The sequence below is a fragment of the Paramacrobiotus metropolitanus genome, unplaced genomic scaffold (assembly GCF_019649055.1).
Source record: "Paramacrobiotus metropolitanus isolate TYO unplaced genomic scaffold, Prichtersi_v1.0 Parri_scaffold0000073, whole genome shotgun sequence".
Lineage (NCBI taxonomy): Eukaryota > Metazoa > Tardigrada > Eutardigrada > Parachela > Macrobiotidae > Paramacrobiotus > Paramacrobiotus metropolitanus.
Genome location: NW_026570293.1, coordinates 634,330 through 659,786, shown reverse-complemented (window position 1 = coordinate 659,786; position 25,457 = coordinate 634,330). Strand labels below are relative to the sequence as shown.

Genomic DNA, 25,457 nt, shown 5'->3' with positions numbered 1-25,457 from the left:
AGAAGACCTTTCTCAATAGCGAATTGTACAGTACCACACTTCCTATGCGAAATAAGGGGTAGGCAGTTACAGTATCTCGCGCAACAGCTGACCGTATACGCCGAGCTTGCTACGAAAAATTTCATGCATAATGTTGGTGATTATATCGAAGTAAGTTTGCTGGAATCCATCACTTATTACGCAGCGACCAGGCGATCTAAGGAAAATGCCATTTTTATATCGATTCTGGGAGCTGTAGCAACCTTATGCGGTGAGAAAGTACTAGTTGAACATGGAAACGTTCACTGTTCTGCAGTTAATGCCTTAATTGTTGCGAAACCAGGTAGCGGCAAATCTCAGGCGATCGAAGAATTTTATTATTGTCATCGATGTGACGATTTCCAGCATCAAAGGCCCAAAGATGCCGGAAAAGGAAATATTGTGAACGGAGAATGGATGGCGTTGGACGCTACAGATCAGTCAGCCAACTGCCAATGCGCCATTTTCTCAAACATGATTCCTCATTTCCAAGAAAGACTATCTCACCGAAAATGCGCGGCTTCAAATCATAAATCCTAACATCACCCAAACGAATAGTTCTTTGGAAACGACCGATATGCAGCCGATGTCGAATTTAGTCTAATGCTTTACTTTAGTCCAAAAATTCACCAAAAAATTGAACTTATTACTGACTATTGTAATCTGCCTAACGAGCACCTTCTTTATTATTTGGTTATATCGGATTCTTTAATAATAAGCACTCCTGCTTGTAAGAATATCAAACTGCGCCGATATACAACTCCTCAAACGCAATACAATAACGTCGAAGCACAACTGCTTAAATTATGAATAATACTTTCCTGAATAGTGAAAAGAGGGCGAAATCGGTATAATCTCTTCTTAAATGCATATTCTTTAACGTAATTCACTGCAAACCGGCACTCCGACAAAGCTGCCAAAAGCCGCCGAACGGTCGCTAATATCCACTTTGACTGCTTTCCCGGCATTCCGGCCGAACGCCGGTTGCCGAGAAGCCCCGTTCCGTGGGCCGGGTTTTCACATGGCTGTCGCATGCTTGCCAGTTAACAGCATCGTCTTTAGACTTAGAAAAGTTCTCATTGCCTCCTTGTATCGTTCCTCAAGTAGGACTTTACCTCTAAAAGTTCTGTGGTTGGCGTGAAGTGTGCAGTATTCGTTGAACTTTAAGTGGAAAGAGGGAAGTAAGCGTTAGTTTAAGCGTGACAATGGCGACTTCAACGGATCGAATAACGAAGTTTAATCCGGAAACGATGGATTACAAAGCGTGGGAGTTCTTATTTGACAACTACTGCATGTTGCTCTAACGGATCTCCATACGGGTCGGGATACATAAGCACCGTCCGTAACTGATTAACAGCCTGGACACTAAAGCCCAGCAGCTTCTCGTGTCCATGTGCAGTTTCAATTATTTATGTTAGACCTATTTATGTTTTGGTTACAATGTTGCTGGTCGTGTTGTGAATTTGTGGATGTCAGTCAGTTGGATGGAAAAACTTATTAAGGACTTCAAATGGCCCATGTTTAGTTCCTGGTAGTGCGAAACTGTGGAAGGCCGTCTGCTCGAAACCAAAATTTTAAGAAAGCTGCTTCTCAACGTGCTTGGGTGACAGAAATTCGAAAAGTGAAGCATTAACGCGCTGCCCAAAACGTACCAGACGGGAAAATGGTGAGCTTCAATTTGGCTATAGAAAAGACATATTTCTATATATCTGAAAGTTCGCCTGCAGTGACCATCAAATACTGGGCATTAGATATTGGTCTAATCGCCCCTGACAATCCGAAATATGAACTGCAAATTGCGAAAATGACAGCGTCATTACCGGTCCGCAGTTACCATGCCAAACGACAAAAAACTGGAAAACCTGCGCCTATGCTCAAGCTCGAGTTGGTCACAGAACATTCCCTTTCATTCGGTAAATTTGTTAAATGGCATGCGAGCTTATGTTTTTTAAATGAAATGCTTAATGCCTAGCTTAATAAATATGCGTAAATTCAAGCACTAAAGCCATACATTCGGTACTAGTGTACTACTGTGTCTTGTCTGAAAACTAATTCAGTGGCCTGCATTTATTTCATCCACGTTTTCCAAACTAAAATGTTTACTGCTACAGCTTCCTTGAACATAGTGCAAGCAATGTTCAGATATATACGCTATATAAATGACCTTTCACATAGGCTAACATAGCAACGTAGAAGTTGCATGTCATTATTCTGGTTTGCTGACCATCAGTTAGCGACGATCGGCTTTACTAATAAATATATTACTTTTGTTACCCACGTCGTGACAAACTGGTGTGAAGGCATACGACCTCGCGCGGCCATAGTCCTATTTTACCACAATGACGCTGACTTCCCCACTTTCTGCATCGTCTTCCTCGACGCTCAGTTGGTCCTCCTGCGAGAAGCCTGGACCGGGGCTAATACAGTTCGAGCCGGCGAAGTTAACAATTTCAGTATCGGAACTATTTGAAGCTGCGCAAGATCACCAATGCGGAAGTCCAGTTTGCTACTGGACCCTCTTTGGATCGAAACAGGGTAAATGTTGTTTTCAACGTGCTTGTTTGCAAGCCCGGATAATTTTATTATTGCGGAGATCGTCGAGAAGCTAGAACACGCGTTTGAACATGTCCGCGACACTTTTCAGTGCAGTCATGAGTAATGGAACGCGTAAGTATCTCCAGTCTCAAACGGACACGACCGTGGTGGAGGCTCTGACAATCTGTGAAGAGTATGAGCCACGGGTAGCGTTGGTGGCGGTGCTAGCATAGGATGCAATAGCGGCTGTGGGCGCGCAGTACGGCAGAACCTCAACAGCCGTCCTGACCGGAAACCTGCTACGGCGAGCAATGCCTGTGACGGATGTAGGTCGACGCAGCATGAGCGGTCACAGTTCTCAGCCATAGATCGTGACTGCAAGAGCTGTGGCAAACAAGGATACACTGCGAAGGCTTGCGACTCTGGACATTCCTGGTAGTGGAGGAATTCAATGCCCTGTCCGTGGACGCAATGGGTGGATGGTCCATTCACGTCCCAGTCAAACTGGTGCATCCCGGTATCGCACGTACTGGATATTGGCTCCAGGGTGACCATTATCACCTCCGATACTTGAGGTTAATCGGATCGCCCAAGCTATCCCCTTACATCAGCACGCTACAGAGTTTTACGGTTACACGCTAAAGGTCATCGGTCAAACGACTGTGGATGTTAACCATGCGCGGCCCCGTAAAGCACTACCGCTCTTGGTTGGGACCACAGGAGAAAACGAGCTAGGCAGTGACCGGATCCAAGCTCTGAATTTAAACAGTTGAGCCTGCGGGATCTGCAGTCGACCACGTTATCCGCTATTTTCGGTTCCCTGGAGGTGGTATAACTCCTAAAGAACACGTATTCCGGGAGGAACTCGGCCATTGTAAGCACTACAAGGCTCACCTACACGTTAAGTCCGGCGCCACACCGGTATTTCGGAAAGCCAGACCGGCCCCATTCGCCGTCGGCGAAGCTGTAAAGCGTGACCTGGTTCGCCTGGTAGGGAGTGAAATCCTGACACTAGTGGGACGGGCCGACTCGACAGCACCCGTGGTGACGACACAGAAATAGGCTGGTGACATCCGAACCTGTGCTGAAGTAGGACTCAGCGATGCTTTCGACGGCCAGCAATATTCGCTGACGACGCCGGGTGAGATGCCTACGAAACTAAATGGCGGGTGGAAGTTCAGTACGCTGAACCTGACGCAAGCTTATGCGCCGTTGGAACTGGGTGACGAGAACAAGAACGTGGTAATAATAACCACCAATAAGCGTTGTTCTAGTTTAACCGTCTCCCTCGGTGTCGCCTATGGCCCCAGAGTGTTCCAGCAGAGTCCTCCAGGGATGCGAGGGGATTGCGATTTACCTAGGCGACATCACTGTCACTCAGCAACGGACGAAAAGCACCTCCGAACCAGAAGAATGTCCTGCAACGTCTGGAAGGGCATGAGTTCACGTTGAAACGCAGTAAGTGATTCTTCCTGCAACATTCTGTGAAACACTTGAGGTGTGTGGTGTGTGGTGCATCACCGAGGTCGCCACATCTCCCAAGATCGTATCAAGGCACTCCGCGACATGGTCATTCGCACAAGCCTCAAAGACCCTGCCAGCGGCGGAGAAAAACTATGACCAAATTGAGGAGGCCTTGGCCTTGGTATCTGGATGTCGGAAGTTCCACCAATACATCACAGGACGTGAATCCATCCTCTGTACGGTCCACCAGCCCATCCGCCCCATCTTCAGCGTTTTCGGAAACAAGAAGAGATCTCCAGTGGTGACTTCATGTGGGAGAGGGGGGGGGGCGTCAGATAGGTACGCTATAATACGCTACGAGTGTATATATATAATATATATGACGTTCACATAGAACGTAGAATTTGCATGTCAAGTTTTGGTTCGTTGACAATCAGTCAGCGCGATCGGGTGAGTGGTATCGCCCCACTCAATCAACGTCAACGATATGATGTAGCTAGAAAATCATGCAAAGAAGCGATATCAAAGCTAACCGAACTACCACTGAGCAGATTCGATGAAGAAGTCACCAGATTTCGGAAACATCATTGAATCGCTTGGGAAAGGTTAGACAGAAGCGACGGACAAGTTGGCTGACCTTCCAGATTGTTGATTTCGTACCAACTGTTTCACAACTCACAAAGAAAGTACACACAAAAAGTCGACCGGGGACTTCAGTCTGGGATGCGTGGGAAAACGTTCAATAACAAGCAGGCAACCAGGGAAAGAGATAGCTGGATACCCGAACCGACGTAACTGCTCGGCCCTTTAAGACTGATCGTATATTACAGCAGAGCATGGCCACTCAAAGACAGCCCGACCCGGTGAAACTGAAAACAGTCGATGCCGGAACAGATGGGTCATGGGATCGGTGTGCCTTTAGACATTTACGACCCCGATATCGATGACATCAAAACTGTCGGGTGGATGATATACGACAGGGTGATTGGCGCTTTTAGTTATCTTTGCCCACGCAAAGACGGAGGAAGATTCACCGGATTAACTGGTTCAGGAAAAATAGCACTCTGCTACCCGGACGCAGCTGAAGCTGCTCTCATATGGAACAACATGGCCGCTGGGATGGACGAAAATGAATTTATTACGAAGTGTCCATTAATAGATTTGTTGTTACTTTAAATTGACAATTTAAATGTAATGTTCAGCAGCCACCATGGTTGGCAGCATGTAATCAAATGGTGATGCATTGCTCCCATTGACTTCGACGTTAAACTGAATCGGCATTTGCTCATCTAAACTTTAATCCCAACTACAACCTAACATTTCAAATGATGGAGAAAATCTGGAATTTTTGTACCTAGTAAGTAAGTGTTCGTAGAGAAAGTTATGTTTATGGGTTCTCGTAGACATAGCATAGGACCCTCTTCAACGGCTCCTCGCACGAATCTTATGCTGTGTCTACGAGAAACTACAAATGTTCATAACTTTGTTTGCTTGCCATGAAAACTTACTTGCTAGGTACCAAAAAATTCCCAAATTTTTTCTCCATTATTTTGAACGTGAGTTCGCAGGTTCGGTTGAGATTTTTGCGAATGTAAATGCCAACTTACTTTAACGTTAAGTCAATGGCAGCAATGCAGTCAACCGTTTGTATTACGCGATGCCAGCCCATGGTGGCTGCCAGGTTCGCACATTGCGGTCTAGGTTGTCAATTTATGGTAAGGCAAAACGCGTCTATTAATTTAAGGGACACTTGCCTCGTACTGGTCGTAAGCTAATAATATTCATTGCTGTCCGGCTTGTATGCTGTACATAAATTTCAATTTTACTGTTTGTAAAAATATCTGGAAAAAAGTGTCCAAAAATCTGCCACAAATAATATAGGTAGTTCGGTATATCAAAAACATTACGAAACTCTATAAACACTAATTGCGTCGCACGGTGTCTAGCCCGCGACAAAAGCGCGCTGCAAGTACAACACAACAGGCCAGCTCTAGGCAAGTGGCAAAATATTGCACGTAAGATACGGGTAAGCACAAAATGCGGAAGTTAGTTGTCACGATTACAAAAATCCGTTTGTAAGCGGGAGTCATACGGTGCAAAAGTCTTAAGAAGCCGTGGAGAAGCGCAGCGGATACTTTCTGGACATTTTGCGATCGCAGTATTAAATTATTTTATCGCAAAAGCAGGGATGACTCGGAGTCGTACGAGTACATGCTCGTACATACAGAGAAATTCTGTGCTTCTCTGTACGCTGCTGTATCGTTTGATTTTTGGTAGAGGCACGGTTTCGAGCGACGAGCACCACTGCGGATTTGAAGGCAAAAAACTTCACATCGTACAGATCGTAGACTGTTGAGTTCACTGGTTATTAAAGTGAATTTAGCTGCCACAGTAGCTTCTTCAACTAATACAAATGTTCACTTGCATCCTCTGTTGCAACATAATATTATTAAATCGTGCTCGCAAGACACAATGGCGCAGTCAGTTACAGCTAATTACTCCTGAGGCTCAAATGCAAAGACGATTTACATGGAAATGGAATGGAAATGGAAACTTACCTAATACATAACAGAGACTTACCTAACACGGAAATCTTTGGAGAAAAGCAGCGGAATGTCTGACTAAGGTAGCACCCGTCGCAAATTGAAACAAAAATCTGGTTTATGAGATTCTGAGTTTAATTTTGGAATGTATGCAGGAAGTGTGCGTGAGTACAGTAATGTAATTATGTAAACCGTCAGTGCGTCCGGAAATTGCAGTACTTAATTGTGAAGTCTGCACTTGCGAGACACGTACGAAAAGTTTTTGGTGTGCCTGTTGCCATGAAACATGTATAGGTACTCAGGCAAGCGATCATTTTAGCAGTTACGTACAGTAACTGCTAAAGTGACCTTTAGCCTGCGTTGCCTTTAGCAGGATGTTCGTATTTTAGTTTACTGCATAATAGTCATTAAACGATTATTATGCAGTAAATAAAACTAAAAGAAGTACATCCTGCTAAAGCTAAAAATTTTTTAGCAGTTGTACGAGGTAAGTATGTAGAGTACTTAATTAACCTAACACAGGAATAAACTCAATTGAGCAAATGCGCTGTAAAGAGTATGGACAGTTCCATAATATGTGTACTTACTGAGAGCCTTCAATAAAATATATTCTCGTACTACAAACCGTGAATCTACAATGTGCAATACATAACACAAGTAAGTCTTATGCAATTTATTTAGGTAGTTAGCGATGTTAGTACTTAATTAACCTAACACAGGAATAAACTCAATTGAGCAAATGCGTTGTAAAGAGTATGGACAGTTCCATAATATGTGTACTTACTGAGAGCCTTCAATAAAATATCCAGATTCAGATCTATATTGCCACGAATGGGATACACCAGAGCCGGCAAACCAGAAAAGACTGACCAAAACCAATATTATATTCTGAAAGCCCGTAGTCGAAAACCCGGCCAGATAGTATTCATTTCGTTCAAAACCTCTCCCGGTTCGAACGCCGAAGCGGAAGAGTTTTGACTACCTTCACCAAATGTATGTAACTAAATTATTATAATAAAAATTATCGTCGTGGAATTTTAAACAGACAGTGTTGCTAAATGTTCATTCAGGGCTTCCACCTCTTCTCAGAAAATCTCGTTTTTGTTTGACACAGGTATAGGAACACTAAAATACTCATCGGCATTGTTCAGTGGGCGTGGCCAAACCCGAATTTCACGGTCGACATTATTGCATGTGTTGCCGTGCTGCCGTATTGCGGCGCATATGGTGTTACCCATTAAACTCAATACACTGATAAATTTATTTTGCCAGTTCTGTATTATTCATTACCACTTTAGTTTTACTCCTTGATTTGATTTTGCTTCCTAATTCACTGTTTTGAAAAAGTGGCATTTTTAAAGAATCTCGCCACGTATCCAGCTCTAAAATGCAGCACACGCTCTGTTCGGGTTTCAGTGCAGTCGCCACTGCCGAGTTCTCTAACAATTTTAATTTTCCAAAACAATTAATTAGGAAGCAGAATCAAATCAAGAAGTAAAACTACAGTGGTAATAGATAACACAGAACTCGCAAAATGAATTTATCAGTGTAATCTGTAACACCATAATTACGTGCAGCAATACGGCAATGGCTATACATGTAATAATGTCAACCAGTAAATCGTGGTTAGCCACGCCCACTGGACCATTGCCGATGAAAGAATTTTTTTAAGTGTTCCCCATACCTATTGTGTCTTCAAACAAAAAATGAGATTTTTCTGAGGGGGGAGGTGGTGACCGAGCCCTGGTAAGATAGAGTTAAAAAATGAAAGTATTTCCTACTAATTAGAATATCAGAATGAGTTTAATTAGCAGACCGTTATTACGACAAGAACGACTACATATCTAACGACTACATCGAGGACAATTTCTAAACAAGTGCCGGCCGAGCAGCTATCGCTCGCTACACGATCAATACTGTGATTGTCTGTTAAATTTAAATCAGTGATAGACCGAACTACCGCAGCTGTTCAGTGCACAAACCCGTTAGTTCAGCGAGTGACCGAAATACCACTATATTCTAGTTACAATAGCCCGCTAAGCCAGTGAGTGACCGAACTACCACTACGGATTGCTATGTGAGCGGTTGACCGAGCCGTCATTACTGTCCGGCGCAAAAAGCCCGGTAGGTGAGCGGGTGACCAAGCTGTCATTATTGTACAGTGTATATGAGTGACCGAACTACCACTGCTGTCCGCCGCAGAAAGCCCGTTTGGTGATACGAGTGACCGAGCTACCACTACTGTCGAGTGCACAGAGTCCGTTAGGTGAGCAACCGATCGAACTACCACTACTGTCCGGGGAACAGAACCGGTTAGGTAAGCAAGTAGCCGAGGTACCACTACTGACCGGAGTCATTGGACGTACACTACGGGCACCCACCACTTTCCAGTGAAAAGAGCCAGTAAAGTGACGAGCCACCGAACTAGTAATCCAGTGTTTCGAATTTCACACCTCTTGCGCGGATAAATAAACTTTGACTGACGAATAAGAAATACCACGGTTAAAAAGGTATGCTATATACCGTACAATTACGTCCTCTGTAACGTTCAACGGAGATAGGCGATACAACTGGCAAAACTCAGTAAATTTATTTATTCCGCTTTGATAGGTTTTTCTAGAAGAAAGTGCAATATGATGATACCGTAAACTTTCGGCTATATTTCGGCTTTCTTTTTCGGGTAGTGGATATCGTAAAACTTATCTGCATGTACAGCCAAAGGGAATGCTTTCAAGGTTGAGAGAATCATGAACTTTTATTTTCATATAATTAAAATTCGTGTTTGCCCTATTGCATGTACCGATCATGTTTCGACGAAATATAGATGTTATTCTAAATTTCTAATAAATATTTATTCAAATTCAAATAAAATGCCCATGGACCACAAGAAACGCGGAGGCGAAGCCGAGGCAGTTTCTTGTAATATATTATTCTCGTACTACAAACCGTGAATCTACAATGTGCAATACATAACACAAGTACTTATGCAATTTATTTAGGTAGTTAGCGATGTTAGATTTACCGGTACAAGGCAATACTTACTGGCAAGTGGCAACTACCAGAATGATACTGCTCAGTGCAAACTACGGTATAAATCTTTGATATGACACCGCTTTATTACAGGGTAGCAAAGTTAGTATTCATGTGCACGCCGCGCTTTTCTGTTAGTATTTACTGGTATGGTATCCAGCACTGGGTTGTTCGATACAATAAAAGCTGTTCAGTTTCCGCAATCGGCAGGCAAACGGATATCAGTTAATGACATCCAAATGTTGCCAAACACGGAAACCAAAACACACGTTCACAACTTGCGTTGGCACAGTATATTCGTACAATCTTCAGCACCAACGCTATTTTACATTGTTGTAATACAGCCTTTAGCTCAATAAATATTGATAAGTAACAAGAAGCTAAGTACGAATACTTCTGCCGGATATACGACAGAAAAAGTCGGCCCTTTCTACGCAAACCGAATGCGCATTTTCGTCTTTGCGCGGCTAGCCTTCCCGTAATAAGTACAAGACCTCTCCCTTTTAATAAGCAAAAAATCTGCAAAATACATTTATGATTCGAAAAGACTGGTTCAGAAAAAGCGACCTGGACATTTAGAGACCTACTCATACAAGTTACTCAAGCAGAGACCTGCGAGGCGAGAATCCCGGCACAACTGTAAACAAAATCATATTCAACGGCATCATTAGTACGCTGCCCACGATGCTCGGCGCTGAATAGGCCGATGGTTGGTTGTCGAAGACAGATGGATTTGTACTTAACTACTGTATAACAGTACTAGAAGTCAGGATATATATCTTTCGTCTATGTTGCTAGCATGCTTCGGTTTCAAGGAGGACCTTCGAGAACTGACAGCTTGTTATTAATGTCTCGAGGTGCTGATGAATACAGCATGTTGATAAGCACGTTACTTGCCGTTACAGATAAAATTAATAATATTATAGTGACTTTTTAAGTAAGAATCACAACGAGATTGTTACCTTGGGTTTGTCACAGTTCACCACTTAATAAAATACAGGTACTTGAAGAAGTGACATTCTGTTAAAATAATCAGTAACATTTATGACGACCAACCGCGCGTTGCTTTTATTGACGGTTACCATTGAGAAAAAAGACTGCCGCAGAAACCTACGAACCGTTCTGGAAGAAATTCAAAAGCTGGAGAAAAGCTGAAGACCAGGAAGTCGATGACGACTCAAAAGATAACGTCCGCCTCAAAAATCGCAGACTGATATTCATTTCCTCCATAGAGGTTAAATGGGATAAGGACGTGGGTCGTGTGTGCGAATTGGGAACATTGTTCATGGGAACGAAAAGAATCTGCTAAAGCCCTGCAGGGTAAGAAATTTCTGCAGTCTGGCGACAGATGTTTCAAAAAAATCACGACAGGTACCGTAATTACTGTATGTACTTGTCGTAATTGTTTTTCAGCTGCACTTATAGGTGCGGCGAAATTTGGAACAAAGATGAGTTGGCACTGGAATTAGTTGAATATGCCGAAACGCTTATTTGATGTAAAGTGGGACGCTGCGGAATACTTCGCACGCAACTTGTTTCACAAAGGACTGCGTGAAATTGAATTCGACGTTTTAAGTTTTTTTAGGGGTGATACTGGCACTGACATAGACAACCAAAGTAGGTTGTATGAACTCACTGGAGTGCGGCGAGAAAAGAAAAAAGAAAAAGTTAACGTTCACGACGGATTTCGTGAGCGCTTTTGAAAATCAAAAGTGATCCAGAAAGTGACAGCCGAAGACGGGTAAAAAACAAGGAGAAGACATAGGTTATTATGTTAATAAAAAAATCAAGCTTTTGAAGATTACTTCAAAGGGTTTGTTTTTGCTATGGCTAAAAAAAGAGCTAGAGAGATAGTGAAACCGGAGTGAAGAAAAAAGGTTCAAAATAAACGAAAACGAATTCAAGGAAAGCGTGTTCAAAGAGACTGGAAGCGTGGTTGCGTTGCTGCCGCTGTACCTTTTTACAAGAGAATAGGAGGAATAGGAGGAATATGTCTACATCTGAGGACAGAGAAACCGACGACGCAAAAGAATACTGGTTAATTCCGGAATCGCGAATTCAGCCAACATTGGATGTGGTGTATTTTGCTCGTAAGGGAAACGGAATGGTAACTTCTGTTCAGGTCACCACGGCAGAAAATCACTCTGCGTGTAGTGTATCGGAACTGCCATCGTATTTTTATCGAATATGTGCTGAACTGAAACCATTTCGCGACAACAAACTGGACGAAAATCAAACCCGGGGGTAGAAATGGCTGACAGAGTTGAGAGCGGTCAAGCAATAGAGACGTACGGGGACATTACGTTTTTATAAATCCTGGCGGTAATGCCAAAACGTTAAAGACGCATCCGCTGCATGACACATTCCCATACAGCTCAGTAAAGCTAGTTTGTAAGAGGGTTGGCGCTTACTGTCCACGCCGGCGGAAGTCAATTCCCACAACGAAAGCATTACGACAAGTCACAAAAACCAGCCGGTGGACAGCCTAAAGCTTGTGGCATGGCAGGATGTAGCTTATATCATGTACGTCATTCACCTGCCGGCTTCGGAAGACCATGACCATGGATTCACGGAGACGATCGCATAACATTTGCCAGAAAGGCGGTTGTCTGAAACGGAGGAGAAAACTGTGGAGCAACTGATCGTGAGTCGGGTGCCACAATTATAGCCAACAAAATCAATGCATCGCGCCGGTCAAGCGGTACGGCCGGCACCGATGAAAATCGAGTGCGTCCCGGTCTACGGACACTCGCCTGGGAAAATGACTGCCTGAAATACTCGTTTGCCTTTACCTTTGACGTGTTTTTGGGCAACCAGATTCAAAGCGCCAACTACGCCCGGGACGACGAAGGGCGCCACTGGTTTGTAGGCACAATCGAAACCGACGCACTGAGGCCTTCTCCCAGATCACACGGCCATAAACCTCAAACGAAAACCATGGTCAATGATCACAACTGCACAGTAGTGGCAGCAGATACGGGAAAAATAGTAAAAGGCGACCAACATAGCAGTTGGAAAGGGTGCTCGCAGCACCGCTAAATAAACGTCGAAAGCAACAGAAACATAATTATGGCACCCTTACAGGCCTTATTCAAATCACCAAGGAGACCAACACCGGAATAATGCTTTACTGACACTCAGCCTTCAGCCTAGAAATGACCTGACTAAGAAACCGGACACTCTTCTTCAAAAATATTTAAGTTTAGGAAGATATGACTGAGCGCTAACTTCCATGACAAACTGTTCATCTGATAATTGCTTACAACTGAAGATGCAAATGTAGAACGCAATAAAAATGGAGCAAAAAATTGTTTGGTTCGAAAACGATAGCATGGATTCATTAATCAAAATTGCCGTGGTACGTACGCTATCATCTTGATACATATTAACGACACAACAACAGATTGCGAAAACTCTCGCCCACCCGTCAAAAAAAAGAAAACGCTTGTATCGGTTGGTTACAGTGATACAAAGGAACTTTTCAGCGGGCACGCGATGCATGTACTGGACTGTCGTGGCGCTACATGTTTTACCGCAAGACGGTGGCGTGGGGCATGGTACGATCCAGCACGAACTGATGCATACCGTTGGCTTTATAATACACGAACAGCCAAGGAAAGACCGTGATGGCTTCGTCGATACTTTCTGGCAGTATCGCACACGCCGGTTTTCCTGGCTGACCCCAATGTGAGTAGCGCTCGTTCATTTCGTAGTTAGGCACATGCGAGTATTACGGAATACTACAAGGAAAGAATTCATTAACCACCGTATTACCTTAGTTGGTTGTTCGAAACTGCAAATTCTTAATGGATCGAAAAGATTTGTATTACAGCGAATCACGTTGCGACAGACATGACCGAATTTTTCGGAAATCTGGCGAACATCAAGAGCGCCTTCTGTCCTAAAAATTCAAAGGTGAGCAACTACTGTATAGCTACGATTTACGCAGAACTGAGCGCCAGGGAAAGATGATCAACAATCCTCTCACACACTGCGATCACGTTTTTTTGCACCAACAAGTGCTCGGCATGTCTTTACTGCTTGTAGCCAGGGTTTTTCAGGAAAGTAAAGGTGGCACACACTACCGAAAAGCTTTTATCTAATGTATACGAATTTGGGAACACGACTGGCAGATAAGTAGCTGGGCTGAGAATTCTTTTACGATATCTTGACATTTCTGAATTTCTGCAGAAATACCAAGTACGCCTGAGTCTATGTGCTGGATCTGTTGTTTCAAATTAATATAATTATCAGTTATTATGAACTGCTCATAATAATAGTAATTAATTAATTTATGCGTTGCACTTTCCTTCGGGCCAAAAACGTTCATTAACGTACTGTATGTTGCCGAGGGAATATGCGATGTTATGCAGTTCTACTACATAACATCGCATGAAGTTTTAGTGCAGCAGTTCTTTCAGTACTACTACTCGTAGACGTCGTAGTGCTAGTTTATTTCTTATAGGTACTTGTACCTGCTAGTACGTGTATCGACATATACCGTGGCGGAAACAGGAATTACTTATTACTGAATTTACTAACTATAGAGACTTAGTAATGATGGTACTTATTACTGTAAAATTATACAAACATTCCAAGTACGTACGTACGGTACGCAGTACAACCGATTAGGCTCAAAATAGAAGTCATTTCTATGCGTTGTAGGTGGTCGACTGGTCAGAACTTGACTCCAAACTACTTAGCTGCTTCACAAATCGCCTGCTTCTGTCTCGGCTGCCATTTTAAGCGTTCGCGGTCCACAACGAGCTGAACCGCCGATGGGCATGCGCCGGTAGAAAACTAAGTACATCGTGTACAATCAGTGAATGCCAAAAGTGTGGCGAGCAAATTAATCGCAAATTCTTATTAACCGCATCTGTATGAAATCGTAGATTTAAGAACATGTTTCGGATGAGTGGATCACAGCAGTTTTCATTATTTTGATACATTCGTTTATCTGTTGGTCCACTCACACAACAACCGTCGCCGGTTGGTAACACCAGTTGAATTGAATAGTTCTAACTTACGGCAGTGCCTTTATACGTACGCCCGTGGCCAAATTTTAATTCGCCACATTCTATAAGTAAATGTGCAAGCACACGCTTTTTAAGAAGAACTATGCAAAAGCATACAAAATTACGCATAATATGCACAAGAAATTACGATAAAACACTGTACTTAATATTGTATTCTCTGCATTTTGTAATCTCGATTTCCGACGAGCTTGCCAGCACCAAGCTAGTTTTATGTCCTACGGACAAAATTTGTTGTGGCACGATAAATTCCAAGTTGTAATAATTAGTATTATGTTCAGGAGACCTCCTCGGCTTCGTTTGCAGAATTCAGAACCGCAGTGTTCTGCACTCAAACACCGTACTATTAGTTCTACATGACTAAAAATCCGAAGAGGTATACGCCTGGCTGATCGAAATTCGGCCGCTCGGGCGATCAAGGAAATTGTCTTGACTTTGACTTTTTGAGTTCTAGGCGACAAAATAGTCACAAAAGTAAGGTATTGTCATAGGCTTACAGTGATTGACATTTTTCCTGATAAGTAACAAAAATTTCATAAGTTAGTTAACGAAATATCTACTCATATAAGCACCTGGGAAGAACTTAAGAAGAAAGGCGACTTTGTCGGAATCGCAGTTTCCGGACACAATCAGAATCCGAACATTCTAGTTCCAGTTGCACAAAATGCAGAATGGCTGAAAGGTTTTTCGAAACTACGGCAGTTGAAAAACTGTACAGGAAACCTTCGATTTTTTTTGTGAATCCTAGTTTGAATACTTATGAACGTTAGTATACTGGCCGAAATGTATTGTATTGTGAGGCAGCCGCTGTATCCGGTCGAATTTTGGAATTTACTTGGACAAACAACAATATTCACCGTACAACTAATTGGCTGGAAACATGGCATCGCACTTTCGCTATGCTGTTAATGAGGACCACCCCGGTATATATCAGCTCTTTAACCTGCTGTGCCGGGAAATTGTTCATCAAAAAACGGAAGTCGTTGCACGCATGGCTGGTGCCGAGCCGAAGCATAAAAGAAAGTTCTTGGAGGTCACCAAACGGCACAAAAAACTTGCATCTAGCTATGGGCAGATGGATGCAGTCAATTACTCTAATTTTGCAATTAGTTCGGAAATTTTGTTGTAAAATCTGGTTGAAGTAACTGAGTGCAATAACCAAGTAATTATCGCTACAGTACATGCGGTAGCCAAGTAGTCAGGCGGACGAACCGCCGAAGTGTCAGGGAACCGTTAAATGTATAAGACTGTTGTGTCTTACTTTTACTGATGCCTTTGCATCTTTCGTGTTAATTACACTTGCAGATACATGCTGTAGCGCGGCTGAGAATTTTCAAAATTCTTAGAACCTCGTAGATAATTGGCTATGCTCAATGCATAGATAAATTATAATTGGTATGCGCCCCGACTTACGGGGCGCATAGGAGTTGGCTTCGAGCCCCAAATTTTCGGGCGCAAAGGATTCGGCTTTGTCCCCACAATATGGTTTTCGTTTTCTTAATAGTTACAAGCTGTATACACTTCAAATCATTGCCACCCTAAGTACATGCGCCGGTAGTTAAACCCACGGAAGTAAACGCCCATGAGCAGAAGCAGAACGAATGACAGCTCGGCCGCTGACAACGCTCAGCGATATGAGTGAATAATTCTAAGCTAACTTCGAAACAAAAAGAAAGAGGAGTTCCGACGAAAACCCTGACTGCCGCATATAATCGATAACGAAAAGGTAACAAATACGAGAAGCGTTGAACCACGAATCAGCATCGCTCTCGCAGAAGACGCTACAGGAAGCAATCCAGCTTCGGGTGACTCTTAAGTGTCCCATCTAAGAGAACTGGAAGAAAACGCGTCCGGGTTGCCTTTTCTGACCAGTTAATATTTGTTGCTTGTACTCTAAACGGGCAATTACATTGTATTTGTGACAAAGCTAAACTCGCACTGCCCAGACAGGAAGTTGTAATTTTTTGCTTTACGACCGTCTCCCTGGTCAGCTGCCGCTTGTACTTCAAACATTAAACTGTAAAACGTTTCGATAAGTTAAAGCACAGCAGTTATTAAATTAAGTACGCAGTTGCATCTGCATTAGCTGTTTAACTTGCTGAAAGGTTATTGGTTAGTTGTGCTAAAGGTTATTGGTTAAATTGCTTGCTGAAGGTTATTGCTTTTTGAAAGGTTGCTGAAGGTTAAAAGCTGAAAGCTTGCTGAAAGTTAAAGGTTATTGCTTGCTGAAAGTTTATTGGTTAGTTGCAACTCGCAAGGTGTCATCGCGTCCAGTAATGTTTGTATTACTAGATAAAATTGATTTTCTTTCCAAATAATGATTTTACTTTAACTGGCTGTTAATGCAAAGTTGACTTACTTGCCTAACACGGACGGGTTACACGACGTCAATGTTCAGAAAAAGATACGAAACTCCACACTCCCTCCGCAGGACAAAAGTCCAATATCCATCCCATGTTGGAGATAGAATTCTGGATTAAAAAGCAATTAAAATTTTCGATTAAACTTAGGAACATCTCCCATAGATACCGCATTAATATGTTTTACACTTTGCTTGCAAATTTCTTGTTGCGCCCGCATCAGAAAGTACTTAAGCATTAGGCATTGCGCGGAGTTGTCTTTCAGGATTTTATGACTGTGTTGCCATGGCGCCATGCATCAATACTGTCTGCATACAAATTTGTTTCTCCGGTAGATAGATACACCGATAAGGACAAAAGGTGCATATACAGTACTGCGATTTTTATCAATAACATAATACATATAAGTATACATAACCGTAAAGATCTTTAACAGCCTATTAATTTTTATTAGTGATGACATAAAAAACCTTTATGTATCGCAGTCTCCGATGTTCTAATTAGCACGTATTGTAAGTGATTACGTGAATATAATGACTAACACAATCAACCTACTATTTACCTATTTTAACATAATATTATTATTTTACAAAACGAAGCAATATGTAGAGCAATTAAAAAAATTCTTTGATTTATTGTAATCAACTAAGCGGGCTCCATACTGCCGAAGATTTATAGTACGTGCACTGAGCGCCAAGGAACTGTAACTGTAGAATCGTTGTTACGTAGCATAAACATGCTCTCTTCTACAGTCATATTTAACGAAGTATCCTCCTGAGGCAAATTTGGTCTTCTTGATAATTTCCGCACTGGGCAAGCAAAAGGATGTCAATTTTCGACATCCGAAATTCTGTTCAGAACGGAAACCATAAAATTTATTGAATACCAATATTAATTTAGTGGCCTTAAACCGCTTATTCTACCTAGATTGGAAAGCCACACTGCTATAATTTTATTACATCCGAAGCTGTCGTAGACATCTGTTTTTGTGTTTACCTAGGTAGGAAACAGTCATTAAAGAGAGAGTAAGTAAATTTTTTGCAGAATTTAAGGCTAATGATAATGATGCTATTTTAACAATTAGACAAGTCACAAAGCTTTGTGGAAACACTATGTAATAAATGCCTCACGGTACAGAACATTCTAAAACGGCACCCTATCATTTCGGAAACCATTCATTTCGGAAACCATTCATTTCGGGAATCATTCATTTCGTAAACCATGCATTTCAACACTTTTCCTTTACAGTTAGTCACAGAAAAGTAAAACGTTATTTCGGCCATTATTGTACAGAAACAATTATACAATTACAATTGTAAATTGTCAACGAAAAAGCATTTCAGGGATCTTTTTCATAAAGTTTACGTACTGTACTGAATTGACAATTGCCATGTCGACGGTTCGGTTTGCTTGTGTTGTGGGTTACAATGAGAGCACACGAATTACTGTAACTGCATCATAATCGAGCTCACAATCAGCAATGTTACCCGCATTTAACGACTGTTAGTGCGCACGATCGAACACCGATTCATGAGTGCATGAGGCTACGGTCCCCCTCCTTTTTAGATCAGATGGCGGTGACCGACGAACGGACATCACGTTTCCCATAGAGGACCTTCGCTACGCTTCGGTCGAATATTACCGTATATAGTCTATGCATCTTTTTAACTGCTTATTAAATTCAAAAAACAAAATAATATTTGTTTTAATACTGCCGGCAATGCGTGTGTTTGTTTTATTTTCGCGCAGAAATTCAAGGCCTTGATGACGATCGGCACATGCGTCGCCGTGCCCGGCGACGGATCACGATTCGCCGTTGAGCGGCTCGTGAATTTTACAAACGCAGCATATAAGCAGATTTTTAAATGGAAAGGTAAGGTAGTGAAATGCGGTGCATATGTGTAATTCTGAGCTTTTGATAAATACGCGCTTGTAACGTTTTCGATGCGACATCTTACTGCTTCTTGCCAACGGTTTGGAGCCGGCTTCTTCTTTTATTTCTCCTCGTTTCTGGATGACAGCTACAGAGTATTACATATTATGTTTTAGTTGTGTCATATACAGCAATAAAATGTCTACTTTTTCTATTCTGTTTTGCCAAAATCACACCGGAAGTGTCATGTGTTCTGGGCCGAAAAATAAGGACATTTGTGGTGACTAGAGTGATGAAGAAAATTATTTTCTGTTGGCGTGCAGTAAATATGCAGCATTGGGCGGCGCTAGGTGGATTCACCAGGTTAGCTGCAAAGCAAAACATCCGAATCAAAACAGAAAAAAAATTTGAGGGCTCAGCTAAACTATGTAGCGGTCGTAGCGCTAATTTTCTTACACGAACTACAAAAAGCATTAAAAGAAACCTAGAAACCTTCCGTCGTTAGTAGATAAAATTTAATTTTATACATTTCTAAATATAGCATTCGCTCTATTTTGGCTACATGGGGGGCGCGCAGGATCCCTTTCAGACAGGTGTTTTTGTGACGAAAACCAGAAAGGAAAAAATCGGTAATTTTTAGAAAAATTTGAACTAAAAAAGTGAAAAAATGAGGAAAAATGTTATGTGAATTCTACATGCTCGATTTTCTCAAGAAAATCCAACAGATAGAATTGACATTAACAGGCGTAATGCGGAATAAAATAAATGAAGTATAAATAAAAAAATAAAATAACGAAATTAAGATAAACATAACACATTCTCCTGGGAGTACTGTCAGTCTATGATAGTTTTCAAGTTCTGTGAATTAAAGAATTTTCACTCCGCTCTGTTATGCTAGCTGAGACAGTCTTCTTTTAATTTCGATGCTGGCCTATGTACAGATACGTACATAAAAGTACTAATAAAAGAACAGCTAGAAATGCTATACCCGGCTACGAATAAGACAGCAGAAACCGTACAGGTCCGTATTTACCTGATTACATAGTTACGTGTGAAAACTGAATGCTGATTACAGGGCCCGCACACTGCCAGTCCCCAAAAACCCGTTCAAAACTAACAAGGAAAAAAATAACTGTTATCCAGTATATGAAAAGTCAACCAGTTCCACAACGAAAACTCAAACAATTTCATTTCATTCGCTAAAGGTCAGCCGTCATTTGTCGTCATTTCCAAATTCCGCTAGCGTCCTGGTAAGGAATAACTAAGACCTGGGCCAGATCACTTTGATCTCGAAAATCTTGATGGGTATCGCGCAATACATTAGATACTGCGCCATTCGTGACATCCGCTTCACTTCCACGAGCTTGAGCACATCGTTTCCTGCTGGAAACGGTTTTAAATAAGTAGAAGTTTCTCGTGGGTCTTTAGCTTGGCGTACAAAGGCAATCTAGAAAACATTATCTGTTTCCAATCAGTTCATTCAAGCGTTCTAGAATTCATCAGAGCACGGCAACAACTTTTCTGGCCAACACGCTTCGGCAGTTCTTTCGGTTTTTCCTATCATTCTTCGACCGAAGCGAAAGCACTTCTTAATCAAGAAATAAATTCGTAAATCTTGACTGAGTTTCTCCAGCACAGGTACATTGGTGTTTAGTGCCAGGCAGAACCGGTACACTTCCTAGATAGGCATACCGTAATTATCGCATTTACACCCCTGGGGTGCAAATAGTTCAAACGTCTTGGAAGAGGGGGGCTTATTGCGGGGAGGGGGCGTTATTTCGGGGGGTGGTACTATTTTTCAAACAACATTTTTCTGAGGGGGCCGTTATTTTTCGAGCAACTGCGCATCCTGTTCTATTGATACTGAACGCAGTAGATACCGGTATTTGGAATCCCACAACCTTACGTGAAGCATCGCAGTGATCGCACCACATTATTTATGTAACCGTTGATTGTCTATTTATTAAATCACAACAACTATTATAAAGCAGTTTGCGGTATATCTATCATTTTGTTGCGCTTAACATTTAATAACGCCCCCTGGGCGGTAAATTCGGGGGGAGACGCTATTTTTCAAACGGTTTGTGGGGGGGGGCTATTACGGAGGGGGCCTTATTATGGGGGGAGGTTCAAATTCGATAATTACGGTATTTACCTATTAAGCCGGCCGCGAAGCATAGAGTCCTGTTTACGTCCCTTGATCGCAGTAGACACAGCATCCCTTTGTTGGTCATCGAGCAGCGGACAACCTTGCTCGATCATGTCCCACCACTGGGCGACAGTAAGACGCCGACCGTTTCGCATACGTCCGAACGGGATGCGGATAATAATAACTGCGGAGCCATCCACCTCCGAAAACACCCGGAACATGAAATTCTTCACGGTCAGCGTGTCACACACCGCCGCCAGCGAGTCAAATAGTCTGTGAAGAATGGCTATGTAGTCCTCTCCCGCGTCCGCCCAGTGCCCGACATGAACGTCCTTCACAACAAGATTTCTCGGAAATTTCTCTGCTGCTCCTTCCATGATCTTTCGCAGAAAATGCCCGTCACACAAGGGCCAGTAATGGAGAGAAGGGACCGTACGCCAAGCCTCCTTTTGTGGCACACCGACAATGGCCACCGCGTAGTTACTCCAGTGACGATGTGCACAGGCTACAGCCAGGTACACATTACGTGACCGTGTATTTTGGAAAGCAAAATAAGAGTCATAGCGGATGTGCAACAGGCATTTGACAGTGGCCGTTGCTAAAATGTCATTCCACCCGGCACACACCACCCGCAGTCGGCACTGATCAAGGGTGGGCAGGCACTGGAATATCTCATTAAGGATTTCAGCTGGCGACTGTTTCAAGAACGCGCTTGTTCCTGGAGAATCAGGATCGGAAGGAAGCGAAAGAGCAGTAAGCACCGGTGATACCACTTTGCCGTCTACGTCTGGCTTTGGACGCTTTTCCGCAGCTGGGAATGTATTTTCGCCTTGCCGTTTTTTTCCATTTGTGACAATAGCGCCTTTTGAGTCGGCCGGCCGAGGTTGGAGCAAGGTTATGCTCTGCAATAGCAAAGCGGCTGATCAAATCCACCTAATAACTCAGTAATAAGAGTACACCTGCACAGTATGTACCCAGAATTTCTTACATAAAACTGAGTCATTTCTTGCGTGTAACAAAGATCAGGGAATCCCAGTAGACCGCTGTTGAGTGAACCTGTTTTGCTCGGGCATCTAATCCAATTTTGTGGAACGATGGCTTTAACCTCTCCGTCAGGCAAATAAATGGTGACAAACCCGTACTGTCCAGTAAACCAGTCATAAATAACCACGGTGGCGGGCTGCCAAGTCCACGGCTCTGACGGACTGCGCTGAATCAGTACCTCCACTGGATCTTCGATCTCTGAAATTGGTCTGCTTAATAAAGCTAAAAAATACTTACGTATTTCTCAGCAATTTGCAAGTAATTTATCGTTACATGTGCGCCCTGAAGAAAGGTTTTTTGGACTGCGAGTGATGCCGTATTACCGTACTTTATCAGTCAGAAGTTTCCTCAACTAAACCCCGCCGCTCCCTGACCAGTTTTAAAATTAACGATTACATTAGTTTTTGAGGCTCAATTAATTATCGATTTTGAATATGTCCGCTCAGTATCACTGGGATGGGAGTTACTTGCAATACAACGGTACAGTTACGCAGACGACAGAGACTGATGCGATCACAATTTCTTTTGCACTCGCGAATATAGACTTTTACGGTTAGCAGTTGACTTGATACGCCTGTTTTTCTATTGCTCTAGACAAAAGGTGAAAGAAGATGAATTCTCTACAAAACAGCTGAAATTAATTCAAACGAAATTATTCGATTATGTATTGTGAAACAGTTGCAAGTCCTTACGTTAAACAAATGCCATTCGATTCTAAGTACTGCGAGCTGGGATGAAAAACATTTACACACGATTACAAGTGGCATCATTGCAAGCGATCCCGTTTTAAGGTTTCAGAAACGTTTTATTGATTTTGGTAGTTTATAAAAGTTTCTATTAATAAAAAAGAATAACGCTTAATTTTTGTTTTCCTATTCCGTTTTGCGATATCTTATAAATTCACACTGAACAAAGTCAGAAGGCGAAGGCCTAAAATTAGTAAGGCGAATGAGAAGGCGTAAAACGTAAAAGGAGAAGGCGAAAGTGAATGCTTTCGGCTAGAAGGCGAAAGCCACTCATACATAGCCTAATAAACGAACGGTACAGACTGTACAGTTACTCAGACGACAGAGATTGATGCGATCCCAATTTCCTCTGCAATTGCAAATTATTGACTTTTACGGTTAGCAGTTGACGTGATACGACTATCTTTCTGTTGAAATAAGATGAATTTCTCTAGACAAAACAGTTGAAAATTAATCAGACGAAATTATTCAGCTGTGACGAAAAAATGGTTGTGTGCCTGGCAGTGAACCGTTAGCCGGTAGCGTGACAGCCCACGTGGTCGCGGGACTAACCGTCGTGGGACATTTCGCCACATGTTTTTCGTAGCAGCGGCTAATTTGTTTTAGGGGCAACTCGTTTCGCAGCCGTTTTGTTGTGTAAAATTTGGTCGCAGGACAATTTTGGAAAGGCGAAAAATTTTCGGCTGGTTTATGGCAACGAACAGTCATATGACTGTCTGCCATAAAAACGAGTTGGCCTTAGACGGAATGTCTGGAAAACCAAATGTTCCGCGACGACCTGTCGCGTAGCCCGCACTATGGTAGTGCGCGCTAAAGGTGATGTACGGAGTGAAGTGGTGCACAAAGTTCTGAACCGAAAAAAGATTGTGAAAGGTTTTCCATGGAGTGGTATAAATACCTCAGTTAATTTCCAGTTCATACTGCTATCATTTCGGTTTCGGATAAGGGTTATCGAACGCATCCTCAGTTGCAGACAACAGCAGCCACCTACCTAACAGCTAAACACTTACCGTGATCTCCAAAGATCGGGGCAACTGTCTTCTGGGAATCGTAAAGGTTCACTCGAGATAACAGGGCTCTGTTATAAGGTATCCATTTGGCCGGTCTGGCTGCACATCGGAAGTCTACCAGCACTTCGCTTGCGGAAGTAGCTTTTACTATGCCACACTCAAGTGCTCCATTTTCTCCAAGAACTTCGATGACTGTGCAACTTAGCGTTTCTTTAGCAATAGTCGATTCCGATTGGGTCAAGTTGTCAGCCATGTCGAAGTTCCGATTCCGATTGGGTCAAGTTATCATGTCGAAGTTTTTTCCACTAAATTACACTGAGTTTCAGATGAAAAGGCTTGCAGTTCACATATACAAAATTCCACAGCCAAAAATCCCACGACGAAGTGTGTTATGACGTAACAATTCGCAACAGGGACATTATTAACCGCAAACACTTTGCAGCAAATACTTTTCACATCCGTAAAATGGTGTAACCTGGAGTTTTCACAACCGTAACATTTCGCCGCCTCAACTGGAGATCCGCAAGCGAAATGACGGATGCCTAACCGATCCGGTCTTAAAAGCGCATTGACCTGAACCATCTGCTATAATCAACTGGTCCGCTAAAAATTTGGCATAATCCTCCTTTAAAAATAAACGAATAAGACGGGTGTAGCCATCCTGATTGCGCCCATTTTTCCGGCCGATATACTTGACAAATCTGTAAGAATGTCTGTCTACCATTAGACAGCCTATCTTAACCGATGGTAACGTAGCTGCCTCCAGCTTTAGTAAGCTACTAGCAGACTCCGCGCAAATTGCATGGAATAAATTTTGCGACTGACAAGTCAAACCTCAGTGCAAAAAAAGAAAAAAAATAAAAATTCATGTCTGCAGATAAAAACTGTTTTAATGAACGAAGCTCGAATTCCATAATACTGCGAGGCGCACCAGCCTGCGCGTGAGGGCCCACCGTACTTGGCGTACACTCGTGCTGTACTGCCTCTCTCTTGTACGTACGTGTGCTGCTGCACTGTACAGTGTACTCTCCGCTTAGGGGGGATCCATAAATTACGTACGCAGCGAACCAGGGAGGGACGGGTCCAAAAAACGTGACAAGCTGTGACGGCCCCGGCAACCCAGGGGGGGGAGGTGGTGGCAGCTCCATGTTACGATTGGAGCGGACCAGGGGGAGGGTCAAGCAAACGTGACGGACCGCTACGAAGGGGGAGGAGGAATTGAAAAAACCGTGGTTTTCTGCGTACGTAATTTATGGATGCCCCCTTACGCGGATATACCGGGCCTGGCCACTTTTCGCAATGGCTTAGGCGGCCTCCATAAATTACGTCACGCGAGTGGACATTTTGATACCCCTCCCCCTGTGGCCGCGAATGCTAACAAACCGAGATCCTCCCTGAGCGTTACGTAACAAAATTAGAACCCCTCCATCGATATAGCATGTTGACGTCATAATCGTAACAAATTTTTAAAGCCCCCCTCCCCCTTGTAACAAACAGTAACGCTTTCAGGACCTCCCCCCTCCCCCTACTTGCGTGACGTAATTTATGGATGGCGCCTTACTAGGGTAGGCTGTTTCACTGTGTAAACAAAAGTGTAGCAAGCCCGGGCATCCTTGCATAATACGGATCACCCGAAACGCAGATGTGTTAAA

At 42.9% G+C, this 25,457-nt stretch overlaps 1 protein-coding gene across 1 annotated transcript; it reads right to left on the bottom strand.

Annotated features, from left to right (window-relative positions):
* Positions 1 to 21,007: 21,007 nt before the first annotated feature.
* Positions 21,008 to 24,116, bottom strand: LOC129595032 (uncharacterized). The gene is made up of 3 exons (XM_055491937.1): positions 23,806 to 24,116; positions 21,994 to 22,247; positions 21,008 to 21,907 (listed from the first exon to the last, which is right to left on the bottom strand). The coding sequence occupies exons 1-3, from the start codon at positions 24,056 to 24,058 to the stop codon at positions 21,008 to 21,010; spliced, it is 1,407 nt and encodes a 468-aa protein (XP_055347912.1). The 5' UTR covers positions 24,059 to 24,116.
* Between the last annotated feature and the right edge of the window lie 1,341 nt (positions 24,117 to 25,457).

What these genes read in the sequence shown, in the direction of transcription:
- LOC129595032 (XM_055491937.1), bottom strand. Translation starts at nt 24,058, where the DNA reads ATGGCTGACAACTTGACCCAATCGGAATCGACTATTGCTAAAGAAACG. An exon ending in CCCGATCTTTGGAGATCACG is followed by an intron (nt 22,248 to 23,805) that starts GTAAGTGTTTAG and finishes GACCAATTTCAG; the next exon opens with AGATCGAAGATCCAGTGGAG. An exon ending in AAGAAATGACTCAGTTTTAT is followed by an intron (nt 21,908 to 21,993) that starts GTAAGAAATTCT and finishes TTGCTATTGCAG; the next exon opens with AGCATAACCTTGCTCCAACC.